This window comes from Mesoplodon densirostris, chromosome 15, assembly GCF_025265405.1.
Source record: "Mesoplodon densirostris isolate mMesDen1 chromosome 15, mMesDen1 primary haplotype, whole genome shotgun sequence".
Taxonomy (NCBI): domain Eukaryota; kingdom Metazoa; phylum Chordata; class Mammalia; order Artiodactyla; family Ziphiidae; genus Mesoplodon; species Mesoplodon densirostris.
Genome location: NC_082675.1, coordinates 33,343,112 through 33,368,386, shown reverse-complemented (window position 1 = coordinate 33,368,386; position 25,275 = coordinate 33,343,112). Strand labels below are relative to the sequence as shown.

The 25,275-nt window shown below is 43.9% G+C and overlaps 1 protein-coding gene across 1 annotated transcript in view; it reads right to left on the bottom strand.

Annotated features, from left to right (window-relative positions):
• The window catches only part of L3MBTL4 (L3MBTL histone methyl-lysine binding protein 4), a 400,149-nt gene that overhangs the window by 165,512 nt on the left and 209,362 nt on the right, over window positions 1-25,275 (bottom strand). Inside the window, 1 exon segment of the mRNA XM_060118356.1 lies at window positions 16,266-16,291. Coding sequence (XP_059974339.1) covers window positions 16,266-16,291 — 26 coding nt within the window.

Below are 25,275 nucleotides of genomic sequence, written 5' to 3'. Positions count from 1 at the left end.
AGAAGATAAATCCCTTCTTTTACCTCATTTCAGAGAGGCAGAGAATATACAGGACATGCTACTTCTCTGTGCTTCTCTAACTTTTGAACCATTTACAACTTCCTGCGAAGAACCATCCTTTGCCTCTTGAGAAATTCACAGAGATCAGTAGCATCTCATTCTTGGGGTGGAGAAATTAACTGGGATGTAGTTACCATGCTCCACGCAGAGACGTGTGCAGGGCACCTCCCTTGGAGGTGTGATGCAAGACTGGAAACTTGATTTCTACAAATTCCAGATTAAACTGGCTTGATGTATAATACAGGCTAAGTTATCTTGCTTGCAATATGCAAACTGATAACTGGTAGAACACACATCTGTAACTCCAGCCACTTGCAACTACAAAGCAGACTGTTGCCTCTGCTAACACGGGCTTGAAGGATTATGGTTTAGGAAGCTCTGTTTTGTGCCTCTGTGAGATGACAGGTGAGGTCACATCACGGGGGCTTACTGATAAAGGTTAGTGAGCATGTGGTTCTCTAGAAATCCAAGGGTGGTACTCACCGCAGCCCCAAATCTCCCAGGCTCTCAGGTGAGGGCACCACGGAAGTTAGTTAAAGTATAGAAGTGCCATTTTTATACAGAACAGGGAAATAAAAGGTAGGAGTAGGCTCCTGAAGCGTAGCTGGTCCCGGGAAGAAAGAAACTTGGAGAAAGCGTAAGAGGCCAAAATGACTGCTGCATCCACAGGTGGGAGAAAGAATACCTGGGAACACGTTAGGACGAGTGGTTAAAGGAGGAGTTGGAAGTATGTGTCATGTTCTGGGTCAGTGACTTAGAAGGACAAGGACGCGGCATCTGTCCCCCAGGCCACTAGTGGGCTTCACTCTCCCCAGGTTGGGGGCTGAGGTCAACCACACATGACAAATGTAAAACACCTGAAAAATAATGTGTGACCAAGTTCCCAGGGCACTGCCTTGGTGGCAGGCCTCCACAGCACTGGTGATTCTGCAAATAACACAGCCATAGGCGGGGTGAAGGGAATTACTGCCAAGGAGACACACTGCCACTGCAGAAGGTCTAGTAGCAACACTTACTAGATAGATTGCATTGTCTATTCTTATTATATTTATACACTATGTGTGTGTGTGTGTGTGAGTTTCAGCAGAATGAATGGGCATCATCTAAAAACATTGCACTTTGCAGCTGATTCAGTATCAGCACTTACTGGGGACGAAGAGGGAGGGTTTATGACCCCATTCAGCTCAGGAGAGGCTGGGAACTGGCTGCACACCTGGGGAAGCTGACCCCGAGCTCTGCCCAGACTGACTCCAAGTATCATGTCAGATTTGGGAAAAGAGAAAATCAAGGATAGAGCAAGCAAATCTGATGCTCAGCTCTGTGTGAAAAACACGGTTCTATATAAAGAAAATGCAACAAGTGTCATATCCACAGGTGGCTTCTCCAGGGGAAGAAACTCATCTGCCTACCAAGGAAAAGCAGGATTTTCTAGAGTGGAAAATGTATTTTTGAAATGATTCAAAATATCTCCCTTTTGTTTCATCATCACCTCCTCCCCACTTCTCAATACTGACTACAGAATTACTTCACCTACATGCTATAGTCACGCTTGCTTTCTCTCTCCTCCCAAGCAGTATTTTGGTGATTTATGTTTCTGCTGTATTCTACTTTTGTCTTAGTAAATGAATGGAAGTGTGCAAGGGTGTATGGTGTTATACAAAGCTCCATAAAATAAAAACACTATGTAAATTCTTCAGCATTAATGCACTGTTTTTCTGATTTCATTATAATGGAACCAAGGGATGAGCAAATAGCTTTCACTGTAATGAAATCTCACTGTATTGAATACTTGTGCCCCAATGAGATTTAACCAATATTAACACAGATAAAAATAAGTTACTGGAAGACTTCTGGGGAAGATGGCGGAAGAGTAAGACACGGAGATCACCTTCCTCCCCACAGATACACCAGAAATACAGCTACACGTGGAACAACTCCTACAGAACACCTACTGTACGCTGGCAGAAGACCTCAGACCTCCCAAAAGGCAAGAAACTCCCCACGTACCTGGGTAGGGCAAAGCGGAGAGATTCCCGCACAGAGGATCAGTGCCAACTGGCACTCACCAGCCCGAGAGACTTGTCTGCTCGCCCGCCGGGGCGGGCAGCGCTGGGAGCTGAGGCTCGGGCTTCAGTCAGAGCGCAGGGAGAGGACTGGGGTTGGCGGCGTGAACACAGCCTGAAGGGGCTAATGCGCCACAGCTAGCCAGGAGTCCAGGAAAAAGTTTGGACCTGCCGAAGAGGCAAGAGACTTTTTCTTCCCTCTTTGTTTCCTGGTGCGCGAGGAGAGGGGATTAAGAGCGCTGCTTGGAGGAGCTCCAGAGACGGGCTCGAGCCGCGGCTGAAAGCGCGGACCCCAGAGACAGGCGTGGGACGCTGGGCCTGCTGCCGCCACTGCGAGGCCTGTGTGCGAGCGCAGGTCACTGTCCACGCCCCCCTTCCGGGGAGCCTGTGCAGCCCGTCACTGCCGGGGTCCCGGGATCCAGGGACGGCTTCCCTGGGAGAACGCACGGCGCGCCTCGGCCTGGTGCAACGTCACACCGGCCTCTGCCACTGCAGGCTCCACCCGCACTCCGTGCCCCTCCCTGCCCCCCGGGCTGAGTGAGCCAGAGTCCCCGAAGAGGCTGCTCCTTTAACCCTGTCCTGTCTGAGCGAAGAACAGACGCCCTCCGGCGACCTACACGGAGAGGTGGGGCCAAATCCAAAGCTGAGACCCAGGAGCTGTGAGAACAAAGAAGAGAAAGGGAAATCTCTCCTAGCAGCCTCAGAAGCAGCGGATTAAAGCTCCACAATCAACTTGATGTACCCTGCATCTGGGGAATACATGAATAGACAACGAATCATCCCAAATTGAGGAGCCAGGAGTCAGTGCTGTGCCTCTGAGGCGGGAGAGCCAACTTCAGGACACTGATCCACGAGAGACCTCCCAGCTCCACATAATATCAAATGGCGAAAATCTTCCACAGATCTCCATCTAAACACCAGCACCCAGCTTCACTCAATGACCACCAAGCTACAGTGCTGGACACCCTATGCCAAACAACTAGCAAGACAGGAACACAACGCCACCCATTAGCAGAGAGGCTGCCTAAAATCATAAAAAGTCCACAGAGACCCCAAAATACACCACAAGACGTGGACCTGTCCACCAGAAAGACAAGATCCAGCCTCATCCACCAGAACACAGGCACTACTCCCCTCCACCAGGAAGCCTACACAACCCACTGAACCAACCTTAGCCACTAGGGACAGACACCAAAAACAACGGGAACTACGAACCTGCAGCCTGCAAAAAGGAGACCCCAAACACAGTAACATAAGCAAAATGAGAAGACAGAAAAACACACAGCAGGAGAAGGAGCAAGATAAAAACCCACCAGACCTAACAAATGAAGAGGAAATAGGCAGTCTACATGAAAAAGAATTCAGAATAATGATAGTAAAGATGATCCAAGATTCTATTTCCAAGATCCAAAATCTTGGAAATAGAATAGACAAAATGCAAGAAACAGTTAACAAGGACCTAGAAGAACTAAAGATGAATCAAGCATCGATTAAAAACACAATAAATGAAATGAAAAATACTCTAGATGGGATCAATAGCAGAATAACTGAGGCAGAAGAACGGATAAGTGAGGTGGAAGATAAAATAGTGGAAATAACTGATGCAGAGCAAAATAAAGAAAAAAGAATGAAAAGAACAGAGGACAGTCTCAGAGACCTCTGGGACAATATTAAACGCACCAACATTCGAATTATAGGGGTTCCAGAAGAAGAAGAGAAAAAGAAAGGGACTGAGAAAATATTTGAAGAGATTATAGTTTAAAACTTCCCTAATATAGGAAAGGAAATAGTTAATCAAGTCCAGGAGGCACAGAGAGTCCCATACAGAATAAATCCAAGGAGAAATACATCAAGACACATATTAATCAAACTGTCAAAAATTAAACACAAAGAAATCATATTAAAAGCAGCAAGGCAAAAACAACAAATAACACACAAGGGAATCCCCATCAGGTTAACAGCTGATCTCTCAGCAGAAACTCTACAAGCCAGAAGGGAGTGGCAGGACATAATTAAAGTGATGAAGGAGAAAAACCTGCAACCAAGACTACTCTACCCAGCAAGGATCTCATTCAGATTTGATGGAGAAATTAAAACGTTTACAGACAAGCAAAAGCTGAGAGAGTTCAGCACCAACAAACCAGCTTTACAACAAATGCTAGAGGAACTTCTCTAGGCAAGAAACACATCAGAAGGAAAATACCTACAATAACGAACCCAAAACAATTAAGGAAATGGTAATAGGAACATACATATCAATAATTACCTTAAATGTAAATGGACTAAATGCTCCCACCAAAAGACACAGATTGGCTGAACGGATACAAAAACAAGACCCATATATATGCTGTCTACAAGAGACCCACTTCAGACCTAGAGACACATACAGATTGAAAGTAAGGGGATGGAAAAAGATATTCCACGCAAATGGAAATCAAAAGAAAGCTGGAGTAGCAATTCTCATATCAGACAAAATGGACTTTAAAATAAACACTATTACAGGAGACAAAGAAGGACACTACATAATGATAAAGGGATCGATCCAAGAAGAAGATATAACAATTGTAAGTATTTATGCACCCAACATAGGAGCACCTCAATACATAAGGCAAATACTAACAGCCATAAAAGGGGAAATCAACAGTAACACACTCATAGTAGGGGACTTTAACACCCCACATTCACGAATGGACAGATCATCCAAAATGAAAATAAATAAGGAAACACAAGCTTTAAATGATACATTAAACAAGATGGACTTAATTGATATTTATAGGACATTCCATCCAAAAACAACAGAATATACATTCTCTCAAGTGCTCATGGAACATTCTCCAGGATAGATCATATCTTGGGTCACAAATCAAGCCTTGGTAAATTTAAGAAAATTGAAATTGTATCAAGTATCTTTTCCGACCACAATGCTATGAGACTAGACATCAATTACAAATGTACCAAAATGTTCATTGCAGCTCTATTCACAATAGCCCGGAGATGGAAACAACCTAAGTGTCCATCATCGGATGAATGGATAAAGAAGATGTGGCACATATATACAATGGAATATTACTCAGCCATAAAAAGAAACGAAACTGAGCTATTTGTAATGAGGTGGATAGACCTAGAGTCTGTCATACAGAGTGAAGTAACTCAGAAAGAGAAAGACAAATGCTAACCATATGCTAACACATATATATGGAATTTAAGAAAAAAAATGTCACGAAGAACCTAGGGGTAAAACAGGAATAAAGACACAGACCTACTTGAGAATAGACTTGAGGATATGGGGAGGGGGAAGGGTAAGCTGTGACAAAGCGAAAGAGAGGCATGGACATATATACAGTACCAAACGTAAGGTAGATAGATAGTGGGAAGCAGCCGCATAGCACAGGGAGATCAGCTCCGTGCTTTGTGACTGCCTGGAGGGGTGGGATAGGGAGGGTGGGAGGGAGGGAGACGCAAGAGGGAAGGGATGGGGGAACAGATGTATATGTATGACTGATTCACTTTGTTATAAAGCAGAAACTAATAAAAAAAAATAAGTTACCTAGGGGCTTCCCTGGTGGCACAGTGGTGGAGAATCTGCCTGCCAATGCAGGGGACACGGGTTCGAACCCTGGTCCGGGAAGATCCCATATGCCGAGGAGCAACTAAGCCCGTGCGCCACAACTGCTGAGCCTCCACTCTAGAGTCCGTGAGCCACAACTACTGAGCTCATACGCCTAGAGCCTGTGCTCCGTAACAGGAGAAGCCACCGCAATGAGAAGCCGGCGCTCCGCGACAAAGAGTAGCCCCTGCTCACCGCAACTAGGGAAAGCCCACGCACAGCAACGAAGAGCCAACACAGCCAAAAAATAAAATGAATAAAATAGGGCTTCCCTGGTGGCGCAGTGGTTGGGAGTCCACCTGCCGATGCAGGGGACACGGGTTCGTGCCCCGGTCCGGGAAGATCCCACGTGCCGCGGAGCGGCTGGGCCCGTGAGCCATGGCCGCTGAGCCTGCGCATCTGGAGCCTGTGCTCCGCAATGGGAGAGGCCACAACAGTGAGAGGCCCGCATAATGCAAAATAATAATAATAATAATAATAAAAAAATTATAAATAAATAAATAAATAAATAAGTTTATAAAAAAATAAGTAAGTTAGTTAAACATATTTTTAACAGAGACACTAGAAAATAATTCCAGAGGATACTAGAAATCAATGTCTAAGGTCAGTTTTTGACTGTTAACCTGACTTGGTCATCTAGTAAGTGACAGCAACACAGCAGGGGGAGTGGGCACACTTGGTACGTAAACGATGGGAGCTAGGGTGCATCACTGTCGAAGGGGCATCTCACAGAAAGAAATCAACAACAAGAATGCCGACTTCTTACCGAACAAGCAAACTATTTAAGAGAGAGTTTTTGATCAAACAGTCATGCCTTATAAATAATGAGCAATTCTATCATCCGTTTTTGCACGTTATCACCAAGTAGGTGTTATGGACTGAATATTTGTGTCCTCCCAAAGTTCATATGTTGAGGCCCTAAGCCCTGAGTTGACGGTATTTGGAGACAGGGGCTTTGGGAGGTAACTAGGGTTAGATGAGGTCATAAGGGTGAGGCTCTTGTGATGGGATTAGTACACTTGGACTAAGAGACACCAGAGCATATATTCTCTCCTTCTCTCCCCCCCCGCTTTTCTCCATGCACACAAAGAAGTGGTCACATGAGCACACAGCAAGACGGTGGCCCCTATGAGCCAAGGGAAGAGGCCTCAGAACGAAATGTACCATCCTGGCACCTTGACCTGGGACTTCCAGCCTCCAGCACTGTGAGAAAGAAATTTCTGTGGTTTAAGCCACTCAACCTGTAGTATTTTGTTATGGCAGCCTGAGTGGATTAGGACAGTCGTTATCTAAGATCCAAGTGATGAAAATACCAAAAGAAAATGAAAAAGGAAATCTTTCTCCTGCTTTTGAAAATACACTGCTCACCCACACCTGAATGCCAGGCTTCTCAGCTCTTGAACACACATCTCGTCTAATGACTTCTTTTTTCCCTTCTGAATGTCTGTGCTGAAAGAAAGCCTTCGCTTCTGGGTTAGCCCCCTCATTTAAACCTGTGCAAATTAAGGGGTGAGGAAAGAGTGCCCCAGATCCTTTCTTTTGAATCTTCCTTTGATTTGGAGTTTTGCAGAATCTCTTAGTTGACTTTTTTTTTAAAATCAAGTTTTACTGCAACTTTAATACGTTATATACACATACCTTCTTCTTTCCTGTGTTTTGGGTCTGGGGACTCCAAAAGTGTCACTTGACAAATGTGGTTATTCCAAAGTCACTTGATGCTGGAAAAGTTCCTGCCTTTATACAAAAGGGTCAAGTGTCTCTGAGAATGAAATCCAGTGCTTAGCTGACCAATGAATTTGGTCAATATCTAGAACTTGAATTAATAGATTATGACACTGCTGCTTGAAATACTCAGAGTAATTTACAATTACCTAAAGAAGAGATAATTAAACAAAATTAATAATAATATAAGAAGAAGAAGGAGGAGGAGGGGGAGGAGGGGGAGGAGGGGGGGAGGGGGGGAGGAGGGGGAGGAGGAGGATACAATGTTCAGTGGCTTAAGTCTATATGATTGTTAGGAATATCAGGATATGAGGAAGAAATCAATTATACGCTTAAAAAAATCACTTTCACGCATTAAACTTTTTTCATTCTCTCCCTGTTAAGTTGTAAGAGCAATACATGTACAATAAAGAAACACAAGGAATTTCAGAAAAGCAAGAAGAATATACAAAGAAATTACAAACACTTAGAATCTCATTTCTCAGAAATAAACCCTGCAAGATAATTTGGGTTACAGTTCAGACTTTTTCCTCTGCAAATAATATAGTAAACTTAAGCGAAAAAATCAACACAGTAGATCACATTAAAGATTTCCTCTAATGCAGTGGTTCTCACCCAGAGGCAGTTTTGTCCCCCTCCCCCTGGAGACATTTGGAAATGTCCAGAGTCATTTTTGTTTGTTACATCTTGGAAGGGGCGGGGGTGGCTACTGCCGTCTATCTAGTGAGTGGGAGCCAGGGATGCAGAGGACGGCCCCACAACAAATAATTATCCGGCCCCAAATGTCAAGGGTGCTGATGTGAGGAGAGAGCCTGCTCTGACCTCACAGACTAGGGTCCACCCCACGCGACAAGCAGCTGATGAGTGTCTGCCCTGAATCTGTAAATTCAAAGACAAGCAGGACCCAGGCCCACCTCTGATGAGCGTGGGTGACAGACAAACAAACGGAAATGAGTGAACTCTGTCCTCACACCTCTTCTGAGGCCAGGACACCTCCTTGTGGCCTGAGTCACCCAGTGCCTGAAACTTGACGTTACAGTTTATGAAAGGAGCCTGAATTAGTCCTGGTCTGAAGGAGGAAGGTGCTCAAGGACAGCAAGCACCTAAGCCCCTGTTTGCAGGTCAGCTGGACCCTCCCTCTGGCTTCTCCTGGAGCCCCTTCCCTGCTGGCTCTCAGGTCTCAGCTGTAGGGTCGCACGGAAAAGATTCAGTCAACACAATAATACTGTTACGAATCACTCCACTTCTAAAACATTCAGAATGTCTTTTCGCCTTGACTCCTAGAATTAAAAATATAAAATAATAACAACAAAACTCGTGGTCTGCCTAGAAAAGCCCGTGTCACAAGAAGAAAACAGTAGCTTCTGACAGTGACTGGATTCCCCATCAGGAGTCAGGTCAGGTATCCTGCTGTTTTATACCAGGGACCTCATTCCACCCTCGCAACCACAGAAAGACAGCATGGTCAGCCCCATGGCTCAGATGGGCAAACTGAGGCTGGGGCTGAGCAGCCTGCCCCACACATGGTCTGCAGACAGCAAAGGCAGCCTGCACCGCCGGGCCGGCTGTCCTGGGTCCAGCATCACCTCCTCGGGGAGCAGGACCGTCCTCCAGCTACGAGCCTTTGGGGACCAAAGCCACCCCGCCTGACTCCCCTCCTGTCACCACTTGGCTTCCAACAGGTGAGCTGGACCTCGTGGGCATCATCAAACCATTCCTTCCCCAAACTGCTCCCCATGTATTGGCCCCTTCTCTCCCCACTTCCCTCTGCTTTCTGCTTAGAGTCTGTGGACATTCTTTAGGTCTTGCAAATACTTCACATGTTCTCATTTCTCTGTCTTTTTATTGACCTACAAAGGTCAATCTCCAGCCCAAACTTCACCTCTGAGCTCTAGACCCATACCCTTGCTACGGAACACTTCCTCTTGGTCTTCTCAAAGGCCTTGCAAAACTCTGCATATTAAAACTTAACAATCTCACTCCTGCCCCCACTGTCCTCGAATCCCAAACCTGGCTTGTACTCTTCAAGTTCCCTCATTTTAGTGAAAGACATCCCCACCTCTTCAGTGGCCCAAGTCGTCCTCAGCGCCCTGTCTCTCACCCCCAGTATCCAAGGCCTGCTGACTCTCACCTCCTCAGCAGGATGTCTCCTTTCTTCATCTCTTCCACACCGCTAAGCATCTCCAAGCCATCACCCACCTCCCTCCTGGAAACTTCAGGAGTTTTCCAACTGGCTGACTTGTATCTACCCTGCCCAGGTCCCGTCATCCCAAAGCCTCGCCGCTGTGTTCAGAGTGAAGCCCAGGCTCCACTTCTACAGGCTCCGCTCCAAGCCTGCTCTCCTCACACCCGCCCACTCACTCCACTTGAGGCTGCTGACCGTCTTTTGGTCCCGAACACTCTCTCTGTCCCACTGTCCGTGAGGCTTTTGTACACTCCGCCCTCCCTGCCATGTTCCTTCTTCCCTCCCCTCACCGCATCCCTTAAGCCAGAAGTCCCTTCCTCAGCAACTTCAGCTTGCTTCCTCAGTTACATCAAACAGACTCTTAACAGCCTCACATAAAGTCTTCTTTATAGCACTTGCCACAGGTACAGGTTGATATTTTAAAAACATGGTCATTCGATGAATCTGCCTTCCCAGAGGGAAGGTAACGGTCAGGGAGGGTGAGGGCAGTCTCTGGTTTGGGTTAGCAAGGTGCCCCCATGAGCAGCTCAGTGCTTGTTAAGTAGTAGCAAGTCAATGAGCGAAGGGTCCAGTACTCGTGCTCTTGACCACGGTGCAAACACAGATCGAAGTTCTTGAGTTAAATTACAGAGCAATGAATCCTTTTATCTCACTTCCAATGACCAGAATTTTCTAGAGCTTTCCAACTAAAAAATTTTTTGCTCTGTGTTTCTTTCCTCTGATCTAGCTACAATTTGGTTGACTGAAACTCACAGTGCTGGAAATGTAGTAATTGCTCCATGAGATGTTTGTTGAATGGTTGATCTTAGAGCAAAAGTATCCTTTAGGTTCATTATTTTGTAACTTACTTTCATTGAATCAAAGTTAAATATGAATGTTTTCTCAGGAGCAACTTTGTAAGGGATGACCGCTTTTGTTTTCAGGTGACGCTTGGAGGACATAAGATTTTGATTTGTGTTTGGAAAGTAAGTGCTCGGGTGACTGCTTTAAGAAAAATCCCTGTAAAATGCAGTACAAGAACATGAATATTGACCAATGGCACTAGTTCTCTTTAGCAGAATGAGAACACTCTGCTGATTCATTGCCCTTTGATGAAAATACACACATTCTTCAATGGCGTCTGTGCTCATGCCATGACCACAAAGGACCGTGGGGAGCTGGCCAATCCATCTCTCATTTTGTCTCAAAGTGGCTTCAAGAAGGGGCTTCTCATGCAGATTTAATGCAGGTTGGAGACCCCAGCCGCTGCTGCCGAACTACTCATCACCTCTCCGCAAGTATCGGTGCGGGTGCCAGCCAGCCGTTTACTGGCTGTGTGCCCCGGGGAGGTTATTCACACTCTGTGCGCTGCAGTTTCTCCATAGTTAAAAAAAAGAAGAAGAAAATACAACGGAACTTGGAGGGCTGTGGGGAAGGAGCGGGAGAAGCGCGCGCTGGCGCCCGTTGCACGGTGAGCAGCCCTCGCCTTTGCCCGGGCTTCTTCCGGTCCTTAAGTGGTTCATCAGATGAGTCACTTTTGCCCCCAGAATCATACCACTGGCTTTGCTTCCAGTTACCTAAATTTTTTTTTTTTCAGTTTGAGTCTTGACAATAGATTTGCTTGGGAGTTGAACTTACATCTCCCCAGAAGACCTGATATGGGCCCTAATAAGCCCCCAGGGCCCCTGGGGATGCCCATAGCTCTCTGGTAAATTCAAGACCTCTTCTTACAGTGTAAGAGTGGCCACGCCTGCAGCTCAGTCAGCTTGGAGCCTTCCTCTCCATGACTCTGATGGTTTCTTGAAGAAGGAGAGAGCGAAAGCAACAATAGGAACTTTTTTTTTTTTTTTTTTTTTTTGCGGTACGCGGGCTTCTCACTGCTGTGGCCTCTCCTGTTGCGGAGCACAGGCTCTGGACGCGCAGGCTCAGCGGCCATGGCTCACAGGCCCAGCCGCTCTGTGGCATGTGGGATCCTCCCGGACCGGGGCACGAACCCGTGTCCCCTGCATCGGCAGGCGGACTCTCAACCACTGCGCCACCAGGGAAGCCCAACAATAGGAACTTTTTGACTTGTGTTATTAAAGTGTTTTCAGAAAAGTAATTCTGCACAATAAGCCCAATTTGGAATTGCACCTATGCAATTCTACCATGTTCTGTACTTGTTAATTTTTTTTTTTTTTTTTAACCAGTCAAGATGTGAGCTAGCAAAATGCTGTTGAAACACAGGTGTGAGTTTGGGAAGGCAGTAAATGCAGTATTTTCAGTATAAGAAATCATTATCCACAACACTCATGCTACTCAGCTTGGTACAATAATTATGAAGGGAACAAACTGTGAAAAAATCATTAAGACTTTATTCAATAAATGCTACAAAAAGTGACAAATTATTTGGAGGTCAAAAGATGGGCTCAAAGTTAATTCTCTGTATGCTTTTCCTCTAGATAAAGAACTTTGCATAATCTAACTTCTTGCCAAACCCTATTTTCCCCAATACTTCCCCAAAGTATGTCAGAGAAATTCTTTAGGACCATATAAAATCCTGCTATTCTAGTCCTAGCCTTTTCCTCCTTTAGGTAGAAATTGTATGAAAACTGCTTAGTCTTACTATTCTGAAAGGCAATTAAGCTTGTAGTCTCCAAAATGATGAAAATATTAATATTGTCACTGTGCAATTCTTACAATTTAAGAGCAAAGTTCCGCAATTTTTATAAATGGTGATACTCTTCATTACTAACACCTGTGCACATTAATTCTTAAAGTATCTAATTTTAAACAACTCTACAAAATCAATGCCTAACGTTTTCCAAAATGCAAATACGACTGACTCCAGTGAGCAAAGAGCTCTCTAACGTGCTGTTTGACTGAGAGCCACGTTGTCCCCCAGAGGCTCTGAGGGCTGCTGCTGTGAAGGGTACAACTTCTGGTTTTTAATGGAGTGGTTCTTATTTTTTTCCTCTTAGGGCAATAACATGGGTCTGAAACGAGCTCTGGAGAGAGGGAGAGACAGTATAGGGAAAGATCTTTTTCTCCCAGTAAGTGACATGCTCATAATGGTGAAAGATTTTTTTATAGCAAATTTTGTTGCAGAACTCTTATTGACGTGCTCTTAAATTATCAGACGTTTTCTCAATATGCTACCTATTAAAGAATCATGGACTTGTGATGTCAACACAGTTGGTAACTTATTTAGTCCCCTTCCAGGCTGTGATATTTGTTTTCCTCCTGCCTCTGGTCTCTGGGGGAAAGGGATGTGAAAGGCGGTGGTGGCCGTTGCTTTGAGGGTCTTGGTTTGGCCGTGAGGGTCCTTGATGTTGGTCTGGGGACTCTCAGCCTGCGATGTGGCAGAGTCCTTCACGGAATGTCCTTGGTGACGTTCCCTGCGCTCTTAATCCCGCTGTGGCTTCACCATATACAAGTCAACAGGACACACAGAGCAGGTCTAATCTGCTAGGCTGCCAGTGCGGAAAGACTCTGATTGAAGCCTTGTGGGCTCTGGGGCAAGTGAGATGCCTTTGAGAACATCACAGTCTGTGTTCATGTCTTCTTTCCAGACCTGGGTAGAAATCCTGGTGCGTTTCCTTGGTAGGGCAGACTCAGTGGGTGAATTCAGCCATTTCTTGAAAATTTCAGTTGTGGACTGAATTCACTCTGTAACTTTGATGGAGACGTTAACCCTCGTCCTGGGGAGCAGCCCACCATCCAGTATTTTGCTAGGACTCTGAAGGACAAGGGAGTCGTGCTGATGAAAGGTGTCCCAAGGGTGCCGTGCTATATGAGGGACCCCGGCATCATAAACACCCGATTTTTCATAAGCACCTGATTTTTCAGCAATGGCTTTCAGTAGATTATATTAAAAATTCCTGGCTTTGCAGGACGTGTTCATCGTAGGGATGGCTGAAAGGGGCAGCTGTGGCTGCATGAGTAGATACCACAGAGGCATCTGAGGGGTCCTGCAATATTTCCCATCAGTGAGCTTCTCTGTCCCATTAAATACAACGGGGCGTGCCTGGCTGCTAGCTCTGTGCCTGATTACAGATGGCTCTCCTTCGAGGCTTTTCTGTACTGACACTGTTGTTCAATGACAAAATGTGTAGCTCGGAGTTGTCTGAAAAGCAATTGGGGGTAGTTCCAAAGGCATACTAAAAAACTGCCTTTAAGTCAATTCCATAAACATTTTTTTCTTTGATGTTTTGGATTAAAAATTATGGATATAGGTTGATACTGAGAGCACATTATCGATCGAGAATTCCTATTAACCGGCATTATCACATTGCAATACAATTTAAAGTGATGTTAAAACAATGGCTCAGAAGTTTAGGAAGTCTCTGGAATGCTTTCTGCATCATAAAGCAATAATATCTTGGGCATATTTTCAGTATCAAATTAATTGCAATTTTCAGAATATGGCAGGGAGCTGACACATAGCTGACTTTCAATTAATCAATATATTGGATTACAATAACTATGAATCAATGCCTACTCCCTGCCAGATGCTGGTCACGATGGACACTAGGACGTACTGTACTTTCTCGGCTTCTTGTGGATTAATAAGCATCAGTTTCCAGACATTTAAGCAAACAGTAAAAAAAAAAAAAAAAAGGTCAAATATCCTTGTTTGATCTTTGCAGCTGAAAGGACAGTGAGTTCCAAAACTCACATGCATTTTTTTTCCCCATCTAACCTTCTGAGGTAAAAGAGAGACTCTCCATTCAAGTTATGCAAATAGCCTAACTCTTCTGTACTTTGCCAATAGTGAAGAATTTTCTCTTTCAAGATTCAGTAGGCTAATGGGCATAAAGAATTCTGACACTGTTAGTTTTTAGAGAAAGAACAAATCAACATACTGGAAAACGTACTGCGATGGCCAGAAATTGGACCATGCAAATAGAATGGCATGATCCCACCCTACAGCGCACACGGGACGGCTGGCAGAAAGCATCTACGGCTCACGGAATCCCAACAGAAAGTTCTGTCAATTTACAGTCCCCACAACAAGTTTGGTATTTGGAAAAACAAGTCCAATTTCTGAATGTGTGATCATCATCTTGCCCTTGTTAATGATGTCTTCCTATTTTCAAATGTTGTAAGGAGATTTCTTATCTATTTCCAGCAAGTGTTAGCGCTTTAAAATACACCATGCTGAGAGAGTTAAGACAATTCATAATCTAATTATATGTATTTGTAAAACTGCTTGCATAGCTGAAATATAAATTCGATAAGGCGATAAATATAGAAAGAGGGGCAAGAGAATTAGTTCCAGAAATGCTACAAAATGCATTCATTACTGAGTGTCCGCTGCAGGACTGGCACAAGGCCAGGTCCACAGGACACAGAAACAAGCAGGTTTCTGGCCTGTGAGAAGTTCACGGTCTCGTGGGCACATCAACAACATGTGTTCAGGGCAGATAAAGTCAGTATTATTCGAGAAGGGACCGCAAGATGACTCAAGTCATGCGAATGGTGGTGCAAAGTCTAACTGACCGGGTCAGTTAAGCTCTGTCCTCCACACATTGCGCTCCTGCTGATGCTCTGACGGGGGGCTGGCGAACGCACGCCTCATTTCCCGCGTTGTTCCCCTGCCTCAGGGACAGAGGCTCCCAGGGCTCTGGTGGGTTTGCCCCATTCTGAGCCCTGGCAACTTTCCTACCAAGGACTCTGGAAACTCCCTCTTCACAGCACTGCACGTCTCAGTGTGGGAAGTCATGGGCTGAGACCCCTGACTCTCTCTGATCCTGGTAAGGGGACCACCACACGCATCACTGTCTGCAACCTCCACAAGGCCTGCTGGGCTCACGTTAGGACGCAGAGCAGGGAGGAGGCCCAGGGTGGGGACTCGGCAGTAAGATGGGTTCGAGCCCCGGCTCTATCACCTTTAGCTGTAGGGCCAAGGATACAGGGACCTGGCTTCCTCTCATCTGTAAGGCAGGGTACCCCCAAATAGGATGAAGACTATTACGTCGATGATGCCAACACACGACTTAGCACAGACAGTGCCCAAAACATCAGCTCGTGGAAACACCCAGCAGGCATCCTTCCCTTCTCCCCTCGCCTTCGGTCCCTCCCTTCCCTGAAGTCCAGTTCACTTCTGCTCCCCCTTCAGCTGCGGCCCCTCTCACTTCCTCAGAGATGCCCTCCCTGACCTTCTGGTGCCCTCTTCCCTGGACCTTGACTGTCAGCGGCAGTCGCTGGGCCGGGAGCTCGTGACGACTAAGCCCAGCTCTGCTCTCGTCCACAGCGGCCACCCCCGGCCTGGAATAATGCTGCGCGTGAAAAAAGAATGTGCTGAATGACCACGGGAGAAAGGAACGACTCTGGCACCAGGGAAAACGGTTGTGCGGAAGGACCTCGAGGGCCCCGCAGGGTTAGGAAGGCGGCACCAGACGGGTGGCTCGGCCGCCTTCCCCTCCGGCAGCTCGGCTTTCGTCTGTTTACTTCTGGATTATCCCAGACTCCACTGGAAAGCACTAAAATACAGTTTAGAAACTGCTTGTTTTCAAAGCTCCTTCTTAGGACTTACACCTTCTGCCTCAGGAATCTGTGAGATAATGTGCTGGAGACTTCCATGTTGTCTGTTATTGAAGAGGCAACTCACCTGAACACCTGTCACGTGTTCATCACCCGAAGACACACAGGAGGGGGCCCACTTCACCTCCTGCGACTTCTCCAAGGAATTCTCTAGAGGGGTTCAAAGAGGTGTAACCTTCAGTACAATGGAGCCTCAAAGAACATTTCTGACATTTTGGCATTTGTCCTGAGATGAATTTCTCCTGATTTATTAATGACACCTGCTATTCTGCTCACGTCACCCACACCTAATGCTTTTAAGTCACTGGGCTGACAAGGTGCTGATCACTGGGTATAGGTGCCATGACCACCAAGACCACGCTTGAGCAGGTATATTTGAAAGTAAGGTTTCTTCGATAGCGTGCTCAAGATGCAGAATTTGGTGTGTGTGGGGAGGTTGATTTAGAAAGATTTTTCAGAAAACATTTTTAATTTTGAGGCTAAACAGTGAAACAAGACGCAAACAAGGATTCCTTTGAAACTTATTATTCCCCAACCCCTATGTTCGCAGAAGTGAAAAAAAATCTGACGTAAACATCATGAAGAAACAAATACCGCCCACCCCTGCAATTTAGTCAAATGCAACCCATCATCTGACAGATGTCCCAGGGAAGGGGGCCCGATGCCAAGGAAACAGTTAGTGACCCAGATTCTCAGCCCCTCAGGGAAGGGTTTTCCATGAAATTTCAGGGCACCTGTGTGAAACCTGGTTGATTAAACTTTACTCTCAGCCTCCTCTCTATATGCAGCAACCTCTTCTTTTTTATATAAACTAATATCCACTGTGAATGTGACTGCTTCTCCAAGGGGCTAGAAGGCACTTGTCTGAAGGTGCACTACCAGTAAGGGTTGAGGAGACCTCTGGTTTTAGGACAGCAGTGGTTTCCTCTAGCCTGTGATAAAGCGAGGCTTTGGGTAGATACGTCCACATGTCTTTCAAATAAAAAGGATTTGGGCTGTAAAATTCATTAATGGTAAGACAGCAATTCTGTCATCTCCGAGGAGAAATTTCTGGCTAAGCAGAAAGGCATTCTTCTTAAGAAAAGAAAGACTGTCATTACACAGAATAAGAATGTCAGAGACGCTGAAACGGCTTTTGACTTCAGACTTCAAGGCCAATCTGTCCAACAGAAAGTAAAATCCCCAAAGTTTTTGCAGAAGAAGTCTGCTTTTGTGTTTAAAGGACAATATAGCGATGGTCAGAGAGGAAGCAAAAGTCACAGAGTGTCTAGGGCACACCTACCACTGGGGCCCAGTCGAGAGGGTAAATCTAAGGAGTTTTGAATCCACTCTGATGAATTTAGAGAGAAATGTTTGAGTACTGGTCATACCTTCAAAAATATAGCGCTTTATTTTTAATGCCCTTTCATGTTAATTCCCTCTTTTGATCCACTCAACTACCGCTTTGAGTAGAGAAATGCTCTCCACCTGACAGGCCAGGAAACGAAGGCTCACAGTCTCAGTCTTATTAGGTCATTGGGCAGCAAGTTGGTGGCTGGACTCAAAGTCAGGTCCCCCCACCCTCCTGCCAGGACCCTCCGCTAAGCCACAGTCATGAGGACAGCCTGCTGCAGGGCAAGAGCTTCAGAACTTCCAGGAGGATCTACACTCTGCCTCTGTCCTTCAGCAGCGTGGGGCCCTGGACCAGCTACTCAGCCTGCTCTCCATCACCTCAACAGGAAACGGTGACCTATGAGAGGGTCTTTTAGACGGAAAAGGAACACGAATCTGCTTTATAACTTGGGAAGTGCTGGATGAATACGTTATTATCACCGTTACCATAATAGCCAGCATATTAAGGAAACAGCTATTATTTGACGCTACTGCTAATAAATGTTTTAAAAAAGAGTGTCTTTTCAAAGTTATAGAATAAAAACTAGGCAAAGCATGTTAATAAAAATCCACCACCACTGGGGAAGGGCATTTTTTTAAAGGCTCATCTTTCTAAAGGCAAATAAAAGAAAAAAAAGTCATCAGAGTAACTACATCTAGAATAACTCAGGAATCTTATCTTTTTTTTTTTTTTTTTTTTTTTTAGTTTAGGTTCTAGTTTCCTTAAATACTTGTTATTTTATTATTTATTTTATGATTATTTTATAGTCTGATTTTCTACACATCAAAACTATTAAAGGCAGTCAAAATTCGAAGGAAAATGGCATCATCTAAAATTAATTCAAAAAGGAAAACAAATCAATGAAGAAAAGCAAGAAAACAGTGAATGAGGGAGAACCATGTAAGTAACAGAAGAAACTGTTGTCTTTGCTAATGAAGTCTATGACATAAATGATATGCGATGTACCCTCACAAGGCAACAGTAACTATGGCAACAGGAAGAGATGCAATGCACTCAGAGTGACTCAACCAAATACCTAATTGACACACTAAACATATTTCAGGTATATTTTCATACGGTACTGAAGTATATTTTACCCTTACTTATACAAAATTACTCACTTTAATAGGCACACCCCTTTAACTTACAAAAAGATTAAGTTTTCTTGTACCATCAGCATGACTTTTACAAAAACAACCCAAGGGTACTGTGGTCAGCAACAACACTCGTCTTCTACTTGGCAGTGATGATTTTTAGGTCTGAAGAATCTCAGTTCAGAAATCTAACATGATGACTGTCTGATGATATAGCTTAGAATCATTTACGTATATTCAAGACATCAAATTGTGATTCTCTATCTAGACATACGGTGCTTGGCATTACTATTTGAAGTCCTCTCTCTCTGCAATAATGGAATGTCACAATAGCAGTGCTGTCTGGGTAGAGAAACCCAGGACAATGCTTGGCTAAAGGCCTTTTAAGAAAAGGAACTCCACTGTCTCATTCCCTCAGCTGCTTCGGCATCTCGAACCTTCTCTCCTGTCTAACCTTTCTGCATACCCTTTAGAACAAGACCTGAGCTCTTCTTCACTGACTATCCTTATGGGGTAATAAATCCCAAGTTTACAAAACGTTTTCTCATAAAATAGGTGCATTCTCTCCAAGGAGACTGTGCACTTGGGCAGTTTTTTTTTCCAAGTTTTTGGACCTCTCATGAAGGCAAAAATGTGTATCACACCGTCCACCTGATGGAGAGACACGGAGGCTTTCTGTGTTTGATTCTGGAAATGCTTGAGAGGTAAAGGTGCTTCGCTGTAGTCTGGGGGTATTTCCCTTTAGCACTGGAATTACAGACAAGGAAGACCAGCCTGGCAACACCCTGGGCCGAGCGATGAATAGAAGAGAGAAACGGTCGGCTTTGGGGGTGTCCACTCCCCACAGACACCCACTCAATTCTCACATGTTCACGGACTCTGAGAAGGGAGGTGTCCAGCCCCTGAAATCTGACACTGGGAAGAAGATGATGTCATTAGAATTCCCTATCATCCGGCCTGGGAGGATGGGTGGAGCATCTAAGAATCTAGGGCTCCTGTGCTGGCCCAGGAGAAGGAGTGCTGTGCAGGGCTGGAACACGAAGCTGTAATTCTGGGCCAGGAAAGACCTCTGCTTCTCTGCTTGTCTCTGGGGTGTCTGCTCTGGACAGTGAGGACGCGGAGGGCCCTCAGCTTAGTGGCTTGTGTCCGATCACTGTCCCAGGACCCTGTGCCTGCAGGCGAGCAACTTGGACAGGTGAAGCTGCATTCTAATATAAGCAGAGCCAGCAGAGGAGGTGTCAGAGGCAGATTCCAGTGCCGGAGGGTTATTTCTGGAGTCCTCCGAGGAAGCTTACAGCGTGGCTGCCCACACGGCACCAGAAGTGGTGCCGTGGGATTTGGTTTCCAGACTTGTCAGCCCCTCAAGCCTCAAAACTAAAAATAAGTATCTACTTATTAAAGCAGATTTATTTTTACTAGACATTTTGACTCTTGTGCTGTAACTTTTTCCACGTTTGAATTTTCTAAATATTTTGTCAATAATGCTTATAATTCTTCAAAATCCATAAACTATAAACTATGCCTTGATTCCAGCAAGAAAACTGGCTTTCTCATTTGCATGTTTTTCTGGAATGTGACAGCAAAAGAATTTGCTCTGAAAATAAGGATGAAGGGAATTTTAGGAAAGGTAATATGGAATATATTAAAAATCAAACTTAAAAAAAAAAGCTCACGATATCCCTGAAAGGAGGCTAGAGGCAACCAGACCCCATGCTCAGTTCCAAGAATTTTCCTCCTGCTCTGAGCCTTGGTCCTGGCTGTACCAAGACGGCTTCCAGCAGGCCTGCGAGTGTATGTGTTTCAGAGCATCTGGCAGGGAAACAAATTAATTACTCAAATCTCAGCACCTCTCTGTCCCAACACTCTTATTAATCTCAGCTAGCCTCTAACTCGGGATACAGTTCTCTGTTATTTGTCATTTTAAGCAATGTAAAGCTGATAACTCTCCTTTTTAATGAGAAACCTGTTACATTCCATTCTGTCTTGGAAGCTCTTACAATTAATATTTTGACTGACACCTGAAGAAAGCAGCAGAGGGCCTGCAGGAGGGTCTGATCAAGAGGAGGTGCAGTACCTACTCTCCAATAAGAACCAGGGCATCGTTTATGCTGTCTTACAGCACTACAGATGCTATGCTGTCTTACAGCACTACAGACGCTATGATAGCTGTTGAAATTTTTCTAGTCTAAAGTTGAGAATATTCATTATGCGCTCTTACAAGGCCACCAGCTTCCTTTCACTTGTCAGAATATCCTCCTCGAGTTAACTGTGGGTACGAAACTTCTGCCCTTAGAATCGTCTTTTAACCCAGTGCAAATAATTCTCTTCTTCCCAAGAACTCCAGTTTGTCCCATCCCACCGTATGGATCACATTACCGCACCAAATATTAGTGTCATTACAAAGATAATAAGTACTTACAATTAGCTTTCTTAAAAAAAATGACTGCTTTCTTTTGAGGGCAGTTTTAGATTTACAGAAACATCGAGCAGATAGTACAGAGGGTTCCCATACACGCCCCTAGCCCCTAATCTCCCCAACAGTTTCCCCTATTGTTAATATCTTACATTAGTGGGGTACATTTCTTACAGTTGATATACCAATATTGATTCATTATTATTATAAACTGGACTCTACAGTTTATATTAGAATTCAGCTTTGTGTAACAGAGTTTTAGGGGTTGTGACTAATGTATAATGCTGTGCATATATCATTATGATGAATACGTTTCATACAGAATAGTTTTACTTCCCTAAAAATCCCATGCTCCATTTAGCCACCTCTCCTTGCTTTCCCCAAGCCCAAACGCCTAACAACCACTGTCCTTTTTTGCTTTTTCTATAGTTCTGCCTTTTATAGAAAAGCATATACTTGGAATCATCCAGTATGTAGCCCTTTCAGACTGGCTTCTTTCACTGAGTAAAATGCAGTTAAGGTTCCTCCATGTCTTTTTGGGGCTCATTTATTTTTATCGCTGAATAATATTCCATTGTATGGATGTACTATAGTTTGTTTATCCAGTAATCTACTGAAAGACGTCTTGGTTGTTTCCAATTTTTAGCAATTATGAATAAAGCTTCTATAAACATTTGTGTGGACATAAGTTTTAAACTATTTTGGGTAAATACCTAGAAGCAGAATTGCTGGATCATTTGGTCAGACTGTGGTTAGCTTTGTAAGAAACGGCCAGACTCTTCCAAAGTGGCCAAACCATTTGCATTCCCACCAGCAATGAATAAGAGTTCCAGTTGCTCCACATCCTCACCAGTTTTTTTGGATTTTAGCCATTCTAATAGGTGTGTAGTGGTATCACACTGTTGTTTCAGTTTGCACTTCCCTCATAAATATGATGTTGAGACTTTCTTCATAAGCTTATTTGCCACGTGTCTTCTGAGGGGTCTGTTCAGATCTTTGCTCTTTAAAAATTGGGTTGTTGGGCCTCCCTGGTGGCGCAAGTGGTTAAGAGTCCGCCTGCCGATGCAGGGGATACGGGTTCGTGCCCCGGTCTGGGAGGATCCCATATGCCGTGGAGCGGCTGGGCCCGTGAGCCATGGCCGCTGGGCCTGCGCATCCAGAGCCTGTGCTCTGCAACGGGAGAGGCCACAACAGTGAGAGGCCCACATACCGCAAAAAAAAAAAAAAAAAAAAGGAAAAAAAAATTGCGTTGTTTTCTTATTGTTGAATTTTAACAGTTCTTTGTATATTTTGGACACAAGTCTCATATCAGGTAAGTGTTTTGCAAATATTTTCTCCCAGTCTGTGGCTTGTCTTTTCATTTGCTTAACAGTTATCTTTCACAGAAAAGATTTTAGCTTTTTTAAAAAATAAATTTAATTATTTTATTTATTTATTTTTGGCTGCATTGGGTCTTCATTGCTGCGTGTGGGCTTTCTCTAGTTGCGGTGAGCGGGGGCTACTCTTCATTGTGGTGTGCAGGCGTCTCATTGCGGTGGCTTCTCTTGTTGCAGAGCATGGGCTCTAGGTGCGTGGGCTTCAGTAGTTGTGGCACATGGGCTCAGTAGTTGTGGCTCACGGGCTCAGTAGTTGCGGCTCACAGGCTCTAGAGCGCATGCTCAGTAGTTGTGGCACAAAGGCTTAGTTGCTCCGCGGCATGTGGGATCTTCCCAGACCAGGGCTCCAACCCGTGTTCCCTGCATTGGCAGGTGTATTCTTAACCACCGCACAACCAGGGAAGTCCCGATTTTAGTTTTAATACAGTCCAACTTATGAAGTTTCTCTTTCATGGGTCATGCTTTTGGTGTTGCATTTAAAAATTCATTTAAAACACAAGGTCATCTAGATTTTCTCCTACATTGTCTTCTGGAATCTTTATAGTGCTGTGTTTTATGTATAGGTCTCTGACCCATTTTCAGTTTATTCCATTTTGAATTTGTTAAATTTATTCTTTCTTTTTTTGTCTTCTCCCTCTTTTTCTCCTTTCTCTGATTCTAACTGAGCATTTTTTATGATTTGATTTTCTCTCCTCCTTAGCATATCAATTATACTTCCTTTTACATTTTTATGGTGGTTGCACTGGAGTTTGCCATATGTATTTACAACTTCTTCGATCCTCTTTCCAATAACACCATATATAATGCTTCATGAGCAGCAACAAGCACCTGTTGACAGAGTATTCCCAAATCTTCCCTCCCATCCCTATAATATTGCTGTCATCCATTTCACCTATCCATAAGCTGTAATCGTCCAATACATTGCTATTATTATTTTGAAAAGCACTTGAACAAACTGTCATCTACTAGAGCAATTAAGAATACGGAAAACAGGAGATTTTATCTTACCTCCACTTTGTTCCTTCTCTAATGCTCTTTCTTTACATAGGTCTGAGTTTCCGACCTACATAATTTACTTTCTCTCCAAAGAACTTCAACATTTCTTGCAAGGCAGGTCTACTGGTGACAAATTCCCTCAGTTTTTGTCTGTCTGAGAAAGTCTTCATTCCTCCTTCACTTTTGAAAGATAATTTTATGGTGAACAGAATTGTTGGTTTCAGTGTTTTCTTTCAATACTTAATGTTTCACTCCACTCTCTTTTTGCTTGGATGGTTTCTGAAGAAAGTCCAATGTAATTCTTATCATTGCTCCTCTATAGGTAGGGTGTTTTTTCTTTGCCTTCTTTCAAGATCTTTTCTGTCTTTGACTTTATTCATAGTTTGAATATGATATACTAGGTGTAGAATTTTGGGTATTTTTCCTACTTAAGTGTTTTTTGTGCTTCCTGGATCTGTGCTTTGGTGTCTGTCACTAATTTTGGAAAATTCTCAGCCATTATTATGTCATATATTTCTTTTGCTCCTTTTTATCTTTATTCTGGTATTTCCATTACATATATTCTGCACCCTTTGCAATTGCCTCACAGTTCTTGGATATTCTGAAGCATCTTTTTAATTCCTTTTCTCGTTGCTTTTCAGTTTGAGAAGTTCTACTGACCTGTTTTCAAGCTTGCTGATCCTTTCTTTGGTCTTATCAAATCTGCTGATGAGCCTATCAAAGCCATTCTTCATTTCTCCTACAGTATTTTCGATTTCTAGCATTTCCTGCTGATTCTTCTTTAGAGTTCCCATTCTCTGCTTATAGTACCCAGCTATTCTTGCATAGGTCTTACCATACATATCATAGTTATATAATTATATAACTACATCATAGATTCAAGTCTGATTATTCCAAAATATCTGCCATATCTGAGACTGATTCTGATGCTTTCTTTATCTCTTTAGTCTGTGTGTTTTGTGTTGTTTTGTTTTGCCTCTTAGCACGCTTTGTAATTTTTGGTTGAAAGCCAGGCATGATATATCAGATAATAGGAACATAGGTAAAAGATCTCTGGTGTGAGATTTTATGTTAATACAGCTGGGAATTAGGCTGTGTTTGATTTACCTATAGGTGTCAGAGGCTTCAATTTCTTCTAGTGTCCTTTTTCTGTCCCCTGTTGTCTTTGGGTTTCCATAGAAACTCCTTCTTAAACAGAGTCTGTGCCTTACAGTTCTCTGTTGTAATATAAAGTTATTATAATGAAGCCCTATTAATGTCAAGGTTTGTGGGGGGAAGTATTCTAGAGTCTTATGATTAAAACCACTTTTTAAATGGGCTTGAGTACCTGGACTGTGGCTTTTAAAAGAGTTTCTTGGCTTTTGTTTCCTTCTCTGATGTGAGACATATGGCTAGACGGGATTGGAGTTGTCTAATTGCCTTTCCTCAAGGACCTAAAAGCCACTGGTAAAGTAGTTTCCCTTGAGGGCAGGACCTCAATTCTCTGATGGATCTAAGAAGAGTAGGTGATATTCAGTTTGTTCAGCTTTTTTCTTGTTGTGAAGTTGGAAGTGATAACTTACAAACTCTTTACATGTCACAGCTGAAGCCAACAGTCTGCTTTTTCACTGTGATCATTCCCATGGACAATGTCAGTAAGAAGGCTTTACAGAGTCATTTCTGTCTTCAGCTCCCTGTGACAGCAAGTCCTTAAGGCATGAACCCCAAGAAGGCCCTTAAAATTCAGTATGCATATAGCTCATAGTATAAGTAGGTCATTTACATAGTGTGATCACTGATCATTTTCTATGTTTCTATTTATCCTTTACCACATAAACTAAAAATGGCAGAATATGTTTTCACCAAATTTCAAGGATATATTAGTGATAGACTCTAACTTATTG